At 39.1% G+C, this 12786-nt stretch overlaps 1 protein-coding gene across 1 annotated transcript; it reads left to right on the top strand.

Annotated features, from left to right (window-relative positions):
- Nucleotides 1-1870: 1870 nt before the first annotated feature.
- LOC133335051 (fibroin heavy chain) lies at nt 1871-8188 on the top strand. The gene is made up of 13 exons (XM_061543353.1): nt 1871-1935; nt 2010-2113; nt 2182-2262; nt 2325-2459; nt 2522-2566; nt 2634-4271; nt 4390-4476; nt 4538-5799; nt 5854-6231; nt 6292-6485; nt 6556-6678; nt 6745-6851; nt 7528-8188. The coding sequence occupies exons 2-13, from the start codon at nt 2011-2013 to the stop codon at nt 8181-8183; spliced, it is 4809 nt and encodes a 1602-aa protein (XP_061399337.1). The 5' UTR covers nt 1871-1935; nt 2010; the 3' UTR covers nt 8184-8188.
- Nucleotides 8189-12786: the final 4598 nt, after the last annotated feature.

Below are 12786 nucleotides of genomic sequence, written 5' to 3'. Positions count from 1 at the left end.
TTAAATCCTTTAGGATAGGGCATTTCCTAACATTTTTTGAGCTTATTGTCGCCATTTCCACATGAACATGTGAGGAAAGACATCGGTAGGGTTGAAATGTCCCTGAGAAAATTAAATATAGATAGAGTGGAATACCGAAAATTAAACGAGACTTTTTGGTTATGGCGGTTCACCATGAAAACGGAATGCCAATATATACGATTAGAACCTTCAAAATACCAAAGTGGGCAGAGACATAAAATGGGGGTTATGTCACACATGACCCTACAGTGAAATATATGTTAAATAAATCTTTCACGCCTCGGTTGTAAATGCGGTGTAAACCTTTATAACTCCAAAAATGGGCAATTCCGTTACATTGAGGAATATTTTAAACCGTGGATAAAAAAATACTTAGAAAATATTTCGAAATCGCGAAAATTGAAATTTGGGCTATAAAAATCTCGTTACTTACTAACGAATTGTGAGAGGACTCAAATTTTGCGTTTTTATGGTTCCAGATAATGGTAATGATAAATTATCTTCAACGCTGGTATTAGCATAATCCATGTTACCACAAATCACAATTTAATCCATGAAATGTTTCCGGATATGTCCGGATTTGGAAAATATGGACCTGGTTGGTGGTTTCAACTGGATAGCCCCACACAGCACACAATCGATTTATTGAAGTTTAAAAAAACTGTTTTTGTCGGAAACCCATTAAATGTTTATTTATTAGATATAAAAAATTACATACAGACCCCACATTTATTAATAAAATTACATAAATCTAAATCACCAAACTAACACATACATCGCCACTAAATTTGTCTTGGGTTTCAGCACAAAACATTTAAAAATGTATATTCTTATGAACTTCCGTTTCGATCATTAATCTTCAGGAAATTACAAAGATTTCTGATAAGCGCCAGCTCAGCAGATTGTTCCACAACCCATAATTCAAATCTATTTACCAAGGTCATATTTGAAATATATGAATTCAAGCCTAAAATATAGAATCAGCAAAACAGTAATGAACACAACGACAACAACAACACCATTTGATTAGATTCAATGATGCGTCTAATGAAATCGTTGATCTCACCAAGAATCTAAGTAGGTCTCATTGATAAAGTTGGCATTAAAAAGTGAACTCGGTATTAAATAATCAGTTTTGAACAAACAAACGCACATAGATACATACATGTATTTCAATTATATTTTTAAAATTAATATTTTCGATTTCACTTGAATATTAAACTATAACAAACCAGTAAGGGAAGTTCGAAAGTCGGACGGGCCGACTGTATGATACCCTTCACCACTTTGAGATGAGATGCTCATATGTACAATATCCTGTAGATAGAATAAACATAGCATCTTTGGAGGACCATTTAAATGGAATCGGACGATATTACCTGTGTGAACTACATAGATTTTTGAACTAGTTTAAAACAACCCGTACGGATACCATTCTGAAACCTATAAAATGGCAAATTTCATGTAAGGCGAACAAACATATATATGGGAGCTATACATAAATCTGAACCGATTACAAACTTAACACAAAGCCTTCTAGACTGCAAAATTCCGAGAATATGAAACAAGCATATTTAAATGTGAACAGATTTTTACAAAATGTAGTACAAATAACTCTAAACTTAATTCTTCTGACAAATTTCGTGTAAATTGAAAAAAATAGTCTCTTCGGTGCACCCTCTACATAAAATCGAACGAAAATATATATGAGAGCTATATTTAAATCTGAACCGAGGATATACATATATACAAAAATAAAATCCTCTACTCGACCTTGACCTAAAAAAATATTCCCTTTTTCAATAATAAAATTAAATACATTTTTATTCCTTATACTCTTTAGGGCTCATCAAATGATGAAAATGTCGAATTCATCGATGACATTCAAAGATTGAAAAGAAGCAATAGAGGCTAGTAAGTAGACCATTCTAAATAATTTCACAATGGTAGATTAAGCCCGAACTTTCTAAAATGACTCAATTTTCCAGTATGAGAGGTCAAACTCAGTCACAGTACTTAAATTTTGGAAAACCTGAACAAGATGGCAAAGCTGAAGCAGAAGCTAACGAAAGTGGTTCCCGATCAACAGTATGTAAGTTGAAATAAAAACTAACAAATGTCGGCCAGATTGATTCTAACACAGTCAATGCTATTTTCCAGCTGGAAGTCACGGTATGGGCCAAGCTCAGAGTCAATTCTCTGTAGGCGATTGTGGTGAATGTGGAGGCAGCAATGTATATGGTAGGTTCGGACATATGCCTATTACTTAGTCTAGAATTTTACATGGTCTTTAAATTCCATAGATTATAATGCTGGTTCACCAGATCCATTGATTTACGGTGGAGGAGCTGGGGCTTATCAACCAACGACAACATACACAGATGGTACACCATCAACCCTTATTGGCAGACCAGGAGTTGGACAATACGATACCCAAGGTAAGGGTAAACCCCGATAGTAGAAATATTTGCTTATTAATGACATACATTTCGTTGAGCAGGACAAATCTTAGCACCTGGTCCACAAGGTCAATATGGAATTCCAGGTAATTTTAACACAAAAATCGTCGATAGTAGATCTTCATTTAAAGCTGATTATTTTTATCACAAAAGGTACAACATATGGACCTGGAGCTACACAACAAGGCGCAGATATTGGAGGCACTGGCCAACCTAGTATTGGTGATGTTGGACAACCCTCGAGTGGCCAAACAGGTTTGGCTCCACAGGATATAGTCTCCGGGCAACCGAGTTATGGATCAGGACAACCAGGCATTGGATTTGGACAACAAGGTGGAGATCAAACACAACCAGGCTTTGGTCAACCTGGTTATGGTCAACAAGGTGTGGGTCAACCAGGATATGAAGGTGCTGGTCAACCAACAGGACAACAAGGGGCCGATCAACCAGCTTATGGAGGTGTTACACAACCTACAGGTCAACAAGGTGTAGGTCAACCAGGTTATGGTGGTGTTGGTCATCCTTCCGGACAACAAGGTGTAGGCCAACCAGGCTTTGGACAACAACCAGGATATGGTGATTCAGCTCAACCCACAGGACAACAAGGTACAAGTCAGCCTGGCTTTGGTCAGCAACCAGGTTATGGTGGTGTGGGTCAACCCACTGGGCAACAAGGTGTTGGTCAACCTGGATATGGTGGTGTAGGTCAACCCACAGGACAACAAGGTGTTGGTCAACCTGGATATGGCGGTGTTGGTCAACCAACAGTACAACAAGGTGTTGGTCAACCTGGATATGGCGGTGTTGGTCAACCAACAGGACAACAAGGTGTTGGTCAACCTGGATATGGCGGTGTTGGTCAACCAACTGGACAACAAGGTGTCGGTCAACCAGGATATGGTGTAGGACAACCAGGATATGCTGGAGCAGGTCTACCTTCAGGGCAGCAGGGTTATGGTCAACAACCTGGATTTGGAGGGGTAACACAACCAATTGGACAGCAAGGTTTTGGCCAACAACCAGGTTATGGAGGAGTTACGCAACCCACAGGACAACAAGGTACAGGTCAACCAGGTTATGGTCAACAGCAAGGACAACCAGGTTTTGGCCAACAACCATCCGGACAACAAGGTGCAGGTCAGCCTGGTTTTGGCCATCAAACAGGAGCTGGTCAGCCCGGATATGGCGGTGTTGGTCAACGAGGAACTGGACAACAGGGTGTCACTCAACCGGGATATGGTGGTGTCGGACAAACTGGTTATGGCCAACAACAAGGAACTGGACAACAAGGCGTTACTCAACCGGGTTACGGTGCTCAAGGTGTTTCTGAACCTGGATACGGCCCACAAGGTGTAACTCAACCAGGTTTCGGCCAACCTGGACAACAACCAGGCGTTGGACAAGTAGGTGGAAGTCAACCTGGCTTTGGCCAACAAAGACCAGGATTCGGTACAGCACAACCTGGTGTAGGACAACACTCGTATGGTCAACCCGGTCAAGGCCAGCAAGGTATTGGTCAACAAGGCTACGGAATTGGTCAGCCAACATCCCAACAAGCAGGATTTGGTCAAGGCGGCGCAAGACCGGGATATGGTACCCAAGGTGTGGGCCAAGCCGGAAGACCAGGATATGGACCGACAATCGGTGCACAAATTGGTGGTGGAAGACCAGGATTGCTTCAACCAGGACAGCCTACAACCGGAATGGGTAGACCAACACAACCTTCTCAAGGAGTATCTAGACCTGGATTTGGACAAGGTCATGTAAGACCAGGATATACACAGCCACAAGGTAATTACTCACAACATTTTCCATGTATTAAAGCGTACCCTGAACCTTCTGCCAAACTTATCAAAACTGATATTGATCAAAACTGTTTGATAAAACATACACAAATTTCTACATATAGGTCCTGGAACCGGACAATTTGGTGTTGGTGGACCACAAACGGGCGGTGGCCAACAGTATGTACCCGGCCAACAACTCAGACAACCAGGTACATATTCAACACTTAAATAATTGAATAAATGTTCTAAAAATCGTTATTTATATTAAAGGTTTGGCTCCTCAACAACCTGGAACAGGTGCAGGTGCTTCACCAACATATGGACAACAAGGAGCTGGTAGAATACCAACCACTCAACCAGGTTATGGTCCTCAACAAATCGTACAGCAGCGACCAGGTCAGCCTGGTTACGGTGTACAACAAGGTGTTGGAAGCCAACAAGGTCCAGGGACAGGTGTACAACCAGGATATGGAACTGGCGTTTACCCAACTGGAACTGGTGCTCAGCAAGGAACAGGCGTTGGTACTGGCGTCGGAGGTCAACAAGGAGTTGGAGGTGGTTACCAACAAGTTGCCGGAACTCATACCGGCTACCAAGCTGGAACTGACTCTGCTTACCAAGCTGGATCTGGATTACGCCCTAGTACAGGAGTACAACCAGGTACTGGAGCTGGCTCTGCAGTCCAACCAGGAGCAGGAGGTGTTTATCGTCCAGGTACTGGTGTACAACCCAGTGGCGGAGTTGGTTATCAACCCGGAACGGGTGCACAAACCAGACCCGGTGCAGGATATCAGCCAGGAACTGGAGTTCAGCAAGGAACTGGTGCTGCTGGCTATCCAGCTGGATCCGGAGTCCAACCAGGCACTGGGGCTACTTATCCAACAGGCGCAGGAGCAGGAACTGGAATGGGTACAGGAGCTGGAACACAACCAGGCATTGGAGCCCGTTACCCAACTGGAACTGGAATGGGAACAGGTGCCGGTGTACAACCTGGTGCAGGAGCTGGATATCCAACAGGAACTGGAATGGGAGCAGGTGCTGGTGTGCAACCAGGTGCAGGTGCCGGATATCCCAGTGGAACTGGAATGGGAACTGGTGCTGGTGTGCAACCTGGTGCAGGAGCCGGATATCCCACTGGAATCGGAATGGGAACAGGTGCCGGTGTACAACCTGGTGCAGGTGCTGGATATCCAACAGGAACTGGAATGGGAGCAGGTGCTGGTGCTGGTGTGCAACCAGGTGCAGGTGTCGGTTATCGACCAGGAAGTGGTGTTCAGCCGGGAACTGGTGTTGGAGCCGGTTACCCAACAGGAACAGGTGTTCAGCCAGGTGGTGCCGGTAGTGGATATCAACCAGGCGCAGGTGTACAACCTGGAACCACAGGTTATCCTCAAGCATCCGGAGTTCAACAAGGTGCTGGTTATCAACCTGGTACTTATGGCCCAACTGGCGGTATTGGTCAAGGTGGCGTCGGACCTCAACAAATAGTTCAACCAGGATCTACATTCGGTACTGGTGCTGGTGCTCAAACTGCTGGTGACATGTCAGGTCTTTTGGGTAAGTACTCCCCTAAACAGACATAAAAGCATGTGTGGGATAAAAATATATTTATTTTAGCTTCTGGCTCAGTCGGCGCTGAAGATGCATTCTCTCAAGCTGAATCTTCGATCAGCAATGGCCAAGCTGCTGCCAGTGCTCAAGGCAAAAAGAACGGTGGTACAGCTAAGACACAAGTTCAGGGTACTTATAGTTCGACTGGTTCGTTTAGTGCCAGTGCTATGACATCAGATAATGACCGTTCTGCCAGCTCTCAAGTCACCGGAAGTTCAGAAGGTGCCATGAGTCAGTCTCAAGGTCAAGGCGGTGCAGCTCAGTCACAAGCTCAAGTACAAGTCAATGAAAAGGATGGTGGCACTAAGGCGTCATCACAGAGCGGTGGTTTAATACATCAAAGTCAAAGCGAGGTACCATGGGGAACGATGTAATATGATTTAAATATTTGACTCATTGTTTTTGTTGTACAGGTTCAAGCTAATGACAAGGGTGGCTTAGCCGATGCTCAATCCAGCGGCCCCGGACAAACATCTTCTCAGGCTCAAATCGGCTTCCGTCCAGGTCAAGATGATGAAATTGTTCAATCAACTGGAGGTGGCCAGGCTTCTGCTCAATCGGGTGCTCACTCCGGTCAAAGTCAATCGCAAATTCAGGGCACATCCAAGTAAGATACAAAAAAGAGAGATCCATATATTTTGTGATCATTTTATTAATTAATTACAATTAATTTTTAGATACGGTGTTTCTTATCATGGAGCTGCTCAATCTGCTTCTGGTACCAAGGAACAAGTTGCCACCTATCGCGAACAAAACCGTGAACTCTTCAATACCATCAGCCAATTTGGAAACACTGAAGCGTAATATTGAGCATTGCCAAATCGCATGGAATAGCATAGCTAACTTTTCCAATTTCCCTTTTTCAGAGTAACTGATCGTGTCGACACCATGTATAATCCTCAAACTGCTCTCACATCAGAATCTGATGCAATTCCTGATTTGCAATTGAAAGCAGCAAAAACACCCAAAGAAGGTGAGTAAAACTATCGACAACATCCCATTTTTAGGGTCGGTTTTTACTGATTACAAATTGTTGTAGATTTAGATATTCAGATTTTATAGTTGACTATGAGGTTACCTCCGAATTTTGATTTTTTCTCTTATATCGATATTCAGATTTTATAAAAATCTATAAGGTTACCTTCAAATTTTGATTTTTTTCTCTAATATCGAAGGCCCAAGGCACCAAATGTTTATGTCATATAATAATGGGACAGAGGTAACTTCTAAGATTTTTCGTGGTAACGAATTGGCTTAATAAATGGGGTAAACATCTTTAATGTATTTAAAATCGAGAACCTAAAATCTATCAAATCTGTGTTGTGTGGGTACAGCCTTCATATAAGGACTATATAAAGACAATGGACATATGCTTAGCTATGGGATGCCTCTTCATTTGTTTTTAATTACAACCCATTTATTAGGGGTAAAACATTTATTTAAAATCCGGTGGTCCAATATTGTAAATTTTTAGTCCATTAAAACGATGAATATAATTAATATTTAAACCATTTTCTTTCTCTCACAGCCGCTAGTTCAAATAAATTAGACGAAGAAAAGCCCAAGACCGCCAATAATCGTAAGTTCATCTAACAATTTCGGAAATATTCGTATTTTATCTCGAACATTTCAATTCGTTTCTCCAACAGCACCAGCATCAACCAACAAACTCGACTTACCAGAAGAAGATGAATATGAAGATGAATACGAGGACGATGATGAGTTATATAATGATAACGAAACACCGCTAAGTATGGAGGAAGAAGAAGCCAAAAGTTCCAATCTAGCTAAATCCCAAGTAAAGAAACCATACATTCCCACACCATATGTCACCCACACTCAAACGTCACCGACACAAACACAACAGGTGGCTGTTCCCAAGTCAACAAGAAAATACAACGTCGAACAAAATCAAAATGGTCGTGTTCAAACATATCCCATTCGATCAACAACGGAAACCGTCCCCAGTGGTTTCCGTGGTTCCGTCAATACAGAAAAGAAATTCCATACCAAATCGCTGGAACCTCACAAGACCGGCAACAAAGTAAATATTACCGCGGACGAAAAGAGTTCCGAATCGAAGAATCCTCGCAAACCGGATAGTTATGTAACCGTCACAAAATCCGTAACCGGTAGCATGGACAATACAAAGAGTCCCCCGGAGAACAATAAGAACTTTGAATCCACCTACTATACGAAATCTTCCACCTGCGGCTATTTCACCTTCTCCTGTAACATTGTCTACGGTGTCAATGGACGCAGCAAAATCTGTCGTCCCAAGGCACCGGCCAATGGTAAATGTTAAGCATCGATAGTTTATTTTTTTTTTTTAATATACCCTACTTCCACCATTCTACTTCGAACGTACATAACACATACACATATAGCGTACGTAGACATGTCACATTTTAATTTAACAATGAAAATATTTCTTTAAGTCCAAGTTTTTTGCTAATAACAACCCAACTCATAAGTAACCATAAATTTAAGTTAAACAACCACACACCCTAATTACCGTTATATAAGTGTATTTTTGTATTCTTATTTTTTTTTTGTGTGTGTTTATTTGCACATCTGTGAAACATACCACTGCCCAGTTCGTTAATTAAATTATTAATAATTTACACAGAACTCTAATTTTCTTTAACTCGATCCTTAATATTATAATTTTTTTGTATGTAATATTTTGTTTTTGCAAAATAAAGTTACGATTTATACAAAATGTTTTCTGCTATGATTTAATGTCAAATAATGTGGTAAGTACTAATTCTGTAACGAAAAAAGTCTGAAATAAATTTTATAAGAAATAACCTATCTTCGGATAATAACGTTCAATATTTTATAGACAATGTACAGGTGGAATATATACATAGAATCAACTGACACGAAATTTTGCATATTATCGACTTGAGACTAGAATGACGAATGTTGAGTTTTAATCTAATCGGTTCAGATTTAGATGTAGCTCCCATATAATTTTCGTCCGCTTTCATGTAATGACCACGTGCTTGACTAGCAATTTTGTGTAGACTTCCAAACGAAGTGCAGTGTGTCAAGTTTGCTTCAATAATTTGTAATTTCGCTTACTATGGTAATTCATTTAATTTAAATATTCATCCTGAACTTTTTATTTCATACATCCAATTGGTCAGGAATCCAATTCAGAAGGGGAAGGCCACTAATTAGATGGAAAGAACAAGTAGTAGACAGCATCTCGGAGCATAGTCCTTCAAATTGGAGGAGATGCGCACAAGACCGACGTGCTTGGACGTGCTTGGAATTTTATTTTAAGGTCGGCTTATGGGACAACCGTTCTGTAACAAGCCAGCTAAGTAAGATCAAGTCCCTTTACCAAACTGTGGTACAGGGTATTATGTCTTTGTGTATATATTTGTGACAGGCAAAAGGAAACGAGATAGACCCATGCATAGAATCACTTTCTGAGCCGATTTATGCACGTCCGTCTGTCCATGTTAAATTGTAAACAAAGTGCATGTCGCATTTATTATCCGAATTGGATGAAATTTGGCACGGCTCATGTATTTGGTCCAGGGACGAACCCTATTGAAATTAAGAACAATCGGTTCACATTTATATATAGTTCCCATATATATTTTCGTCCGATTTTTAGCAAATGGTGCACCAATGAGTCAAATTTAGTTCGATTGACACAAAATTTTGCACAACGTACTGAAGTTGGTGTTGGTGTGCCAAGTTATATTGAAATCGGTTCAGACTTAGATATAGCTCCCATATATGATTTCGTCCAATTTTTAGCAAATGGGGCTCCAAAGAGTCACATTTAGTCCGATTGGCACGAAATTTTGCACAACGTACTGAAATTATGATAGCTTAAGGTGTACCAAGTTTTACTGAAATCGGTTCATATATAGATATATGTCCCATATATATGTTCGTTCGATTTTTAGCAAATTGTGCACCAAAGAATTAAAGGGTGCACTAAATAATGAACTGATGATTGTGGATGATCTTTAATTTGATTTACATAACTTTCTAAACGAATCTAAATCTGCCCTAGTTACATGTACTTTGGCATACCAAAGAAGTATCCATTGTACCAAATTTCACCGAATTCGTTTGAAATGAACGCTCAATAACCCAATGAAATCCATTGTACCAAATTTAAGCGAAATTTAAGAACCCAAAATTGGGGAGTACCCTTATATGGCTATGCGTGGACCGATATAGCTCATCTTCGAACTTGACCTGCCTGCAGACAAAAGACAACTCTATGTTGTCGTTTAGAGGCTTGACAACATGCTTAAATCGTCATACAGTTTTACTCTGATAAAAAATACGTATTTTATAGGGTTGGAAGTGAAAGTATTAATCGTTCGGTTAAGTCGGTAAAGTAGTCCACTTTCCTTATTTTCAAATTCGGTCGGGATCCTCCCTGGATCCGGAGGCTTATTTTTTCATCTGGGAAAACGATGTACCATATTGTGTAGAAAATGCTATATTACCACTATTTCGGTTAGAAAATTATCGTAGGTTCATCAAATCTCTTATATGGGGATGGGATCCTTATATAGAGGTTATGCAAAAAGTAAAAAGAGAAATATGTTTAAATAAAAATTGGAGTTAATGCAATGCGCAAAAGGCACAAACTATACCTCCGATTCCATCGATATAAATGTTTTTTTGTAAATCCAGTCCTATTTTGAAGATTTCCTGCACGTATGTATTTTGCCATCAAAGAATGCCGGATTATAGCCCCATCGGTTGGAAAATTCTCCTAATACCATCAAAATAGCTATAATGGCACGGGATCTATATTTAATTGGGAGCTATACCTAAAGATGGATCAATATTGATATTCTTTTCGCTTGTAGTTAGAAATTTAAAATCGCCTGATAATGGTAATGTGCCATTTTGAGTTGTCGTTATGTAGATAGTCCGATGTATATTTTTTTAAGATTATTATTATTTTTATTATTATTATTTTGGAGACTAATACCATAGACAGGCGACAGACTTAATTTGCATTAAAAATTTCTTAATTTGAAATAATATTTACCCCTGACAGACGAGAATTTCTGCATTTACGAAACAGTTTTTTGCTTCAAAACAATTGTTTGTCAGTGTGTAGGATGAAATTTTTTATATTTGTTTCGATATTTAAAAAATGATTACTTACCATCATTTCAGCGATCGAATATTGTATGTGATTCCATTTAAAATGTTATTGCTCCATCATTCTTAAAATCAGCAACATAATTATGAACACAAATAGTATTGTTATTACGGATACACGAAATAATATAAGTAATTCCATCTTTTTACATTCTAAAGGCAAAAGAACAATTTTCAGTTGTTATTTATTGAAAATAAATTAATTGTGTTATGACTTGTATGTCAATGTTTAGAAAAAATGCTTATGTTTTATTTGAAAAACTACTGTCCTCTTCCCGTACTCAAAAATGGTTAAACTTTTGAAATTTATAAAGGTGAAATCGAAATCAATTTCAGTAGTTTGAAGTTTATAATACCCTTCAACACACTCTGGTACATGGTATATTGACTTTATGCATATGTTTGTAACAGGCAAAAGGAATAGAGATAGACCGATAGTTCCTTTTGACAATATGCATAGAATCACTTTCTGAGTCGATTTATGCAGGTCGGTCCGTCCGTCTCTTGATGTTCAATTGTAAACAAAGTACTGGTCGCATTTATAATCCGATTTGGATGAAATTTGGTATAGCTAATTTATTTGGCCAAAGGATGAGCCCTATTGAAATTGTTGAAAATCGGTTCAGATTTAGATATAGCTCCCATATATAGCTTCGTCCGATTTAATGTAAATGGTGCACAAAACTCCAAATATTGGTCCGATTAAGAAAAAAAAATTTGCACAGAGTATTGAATTAGGTCTAGATTGATATATGCGAAGTTTTGTTGAAATCGGTTCAGATTTAGATATAACTCCCATATATATTTTCGTCCGATTTTATGTAATTGGAGCACCGTACTACGAATATTGGTCCGATTGAGACAACATTTTACACAGCGTACTGAATAAGGTCAGGATTCATGTATGCGAAGTTTTGTTGGAATCGGTTCAGATTTAGAAATAGCTCCCATATATAGTTTCCTCCGATTTTAGGTAAATGGTGCACCATACTGTCAATGTTTGTTTTCCTATTAGGGAATAGAAGTAAATTGTACACCAAAGGGTAAACAACTTCTGTTGCGATTTCTTTGATTTTACCTTAATGTAATTGAAATTCTAATGTCAATTCATGGTTGTAAAACCAATTCAGGTAAAAAACTAAACGCCGATACCATATTTTTGTATCTCCTGCAGATTTGGGAATATAGCAAAGATAAATACATTTCACAAAATTGTGTTGTATTGTTTTCTGGTTCCCTATATATTGTAAAGCACAAATTGTATTATGATAGTTTTTATTTCAAATATAATGTTTACAAACTTTTCCTGCTGGGTCGTTCACATAAATTTAAAATGTCATATCGAACTTGACACGAGTATTACGATACAATCAAATCAGCTGAGTATTGCAGTTACCTTCAATGTACACCAAATATGAATTTCAGCAATTTTTAATAGAAAATTTTCCTAAATACCCCAGAAAGTGGTCCAATATTGACCACGCATGGTAGAGTGGAACAACAATACTGCACTTAAGAGGTCACAGTTATATAAGGCCATCAGCAATATGCACAGGCTTTATTTCGGCCTAATTGAGAACTATTTCAAAATTAACATTTTGCTAAATATTAACAATACCGAAAATCGGTAAGTATCATTATATGGGGGCTAGGCCTAAATGTGGACTAAAGTTCGACGTTCTCGATATCCTCCGCAGGTGAAATAATTACAACAGAGTCTTAGAACCAAACCCAAAACGCGGAATAAATCAGAT

Source organism: Musca vetustissima, unplaced genomic scaffold (assembly GCF_032173495.1).
Source record: "Musca vetustissima isolate MV318-11 ecotype Yass unplaced genomic scaffold, APGP_CSIRO_Mvet_v1 utg47531, whole genome shotgun sequence".
Taxonomy (NCBI): Eukaryota; Metazoa; Arthropoda; class Insecta; order Diptera; family Muscidae; genus Musca; species Musca vetustissima.
The sequence above is the reverse complement of the archived record's forward strand: the minus strand, read 5'-3'. Positions and strand labels throughout refer to the sequence as shown.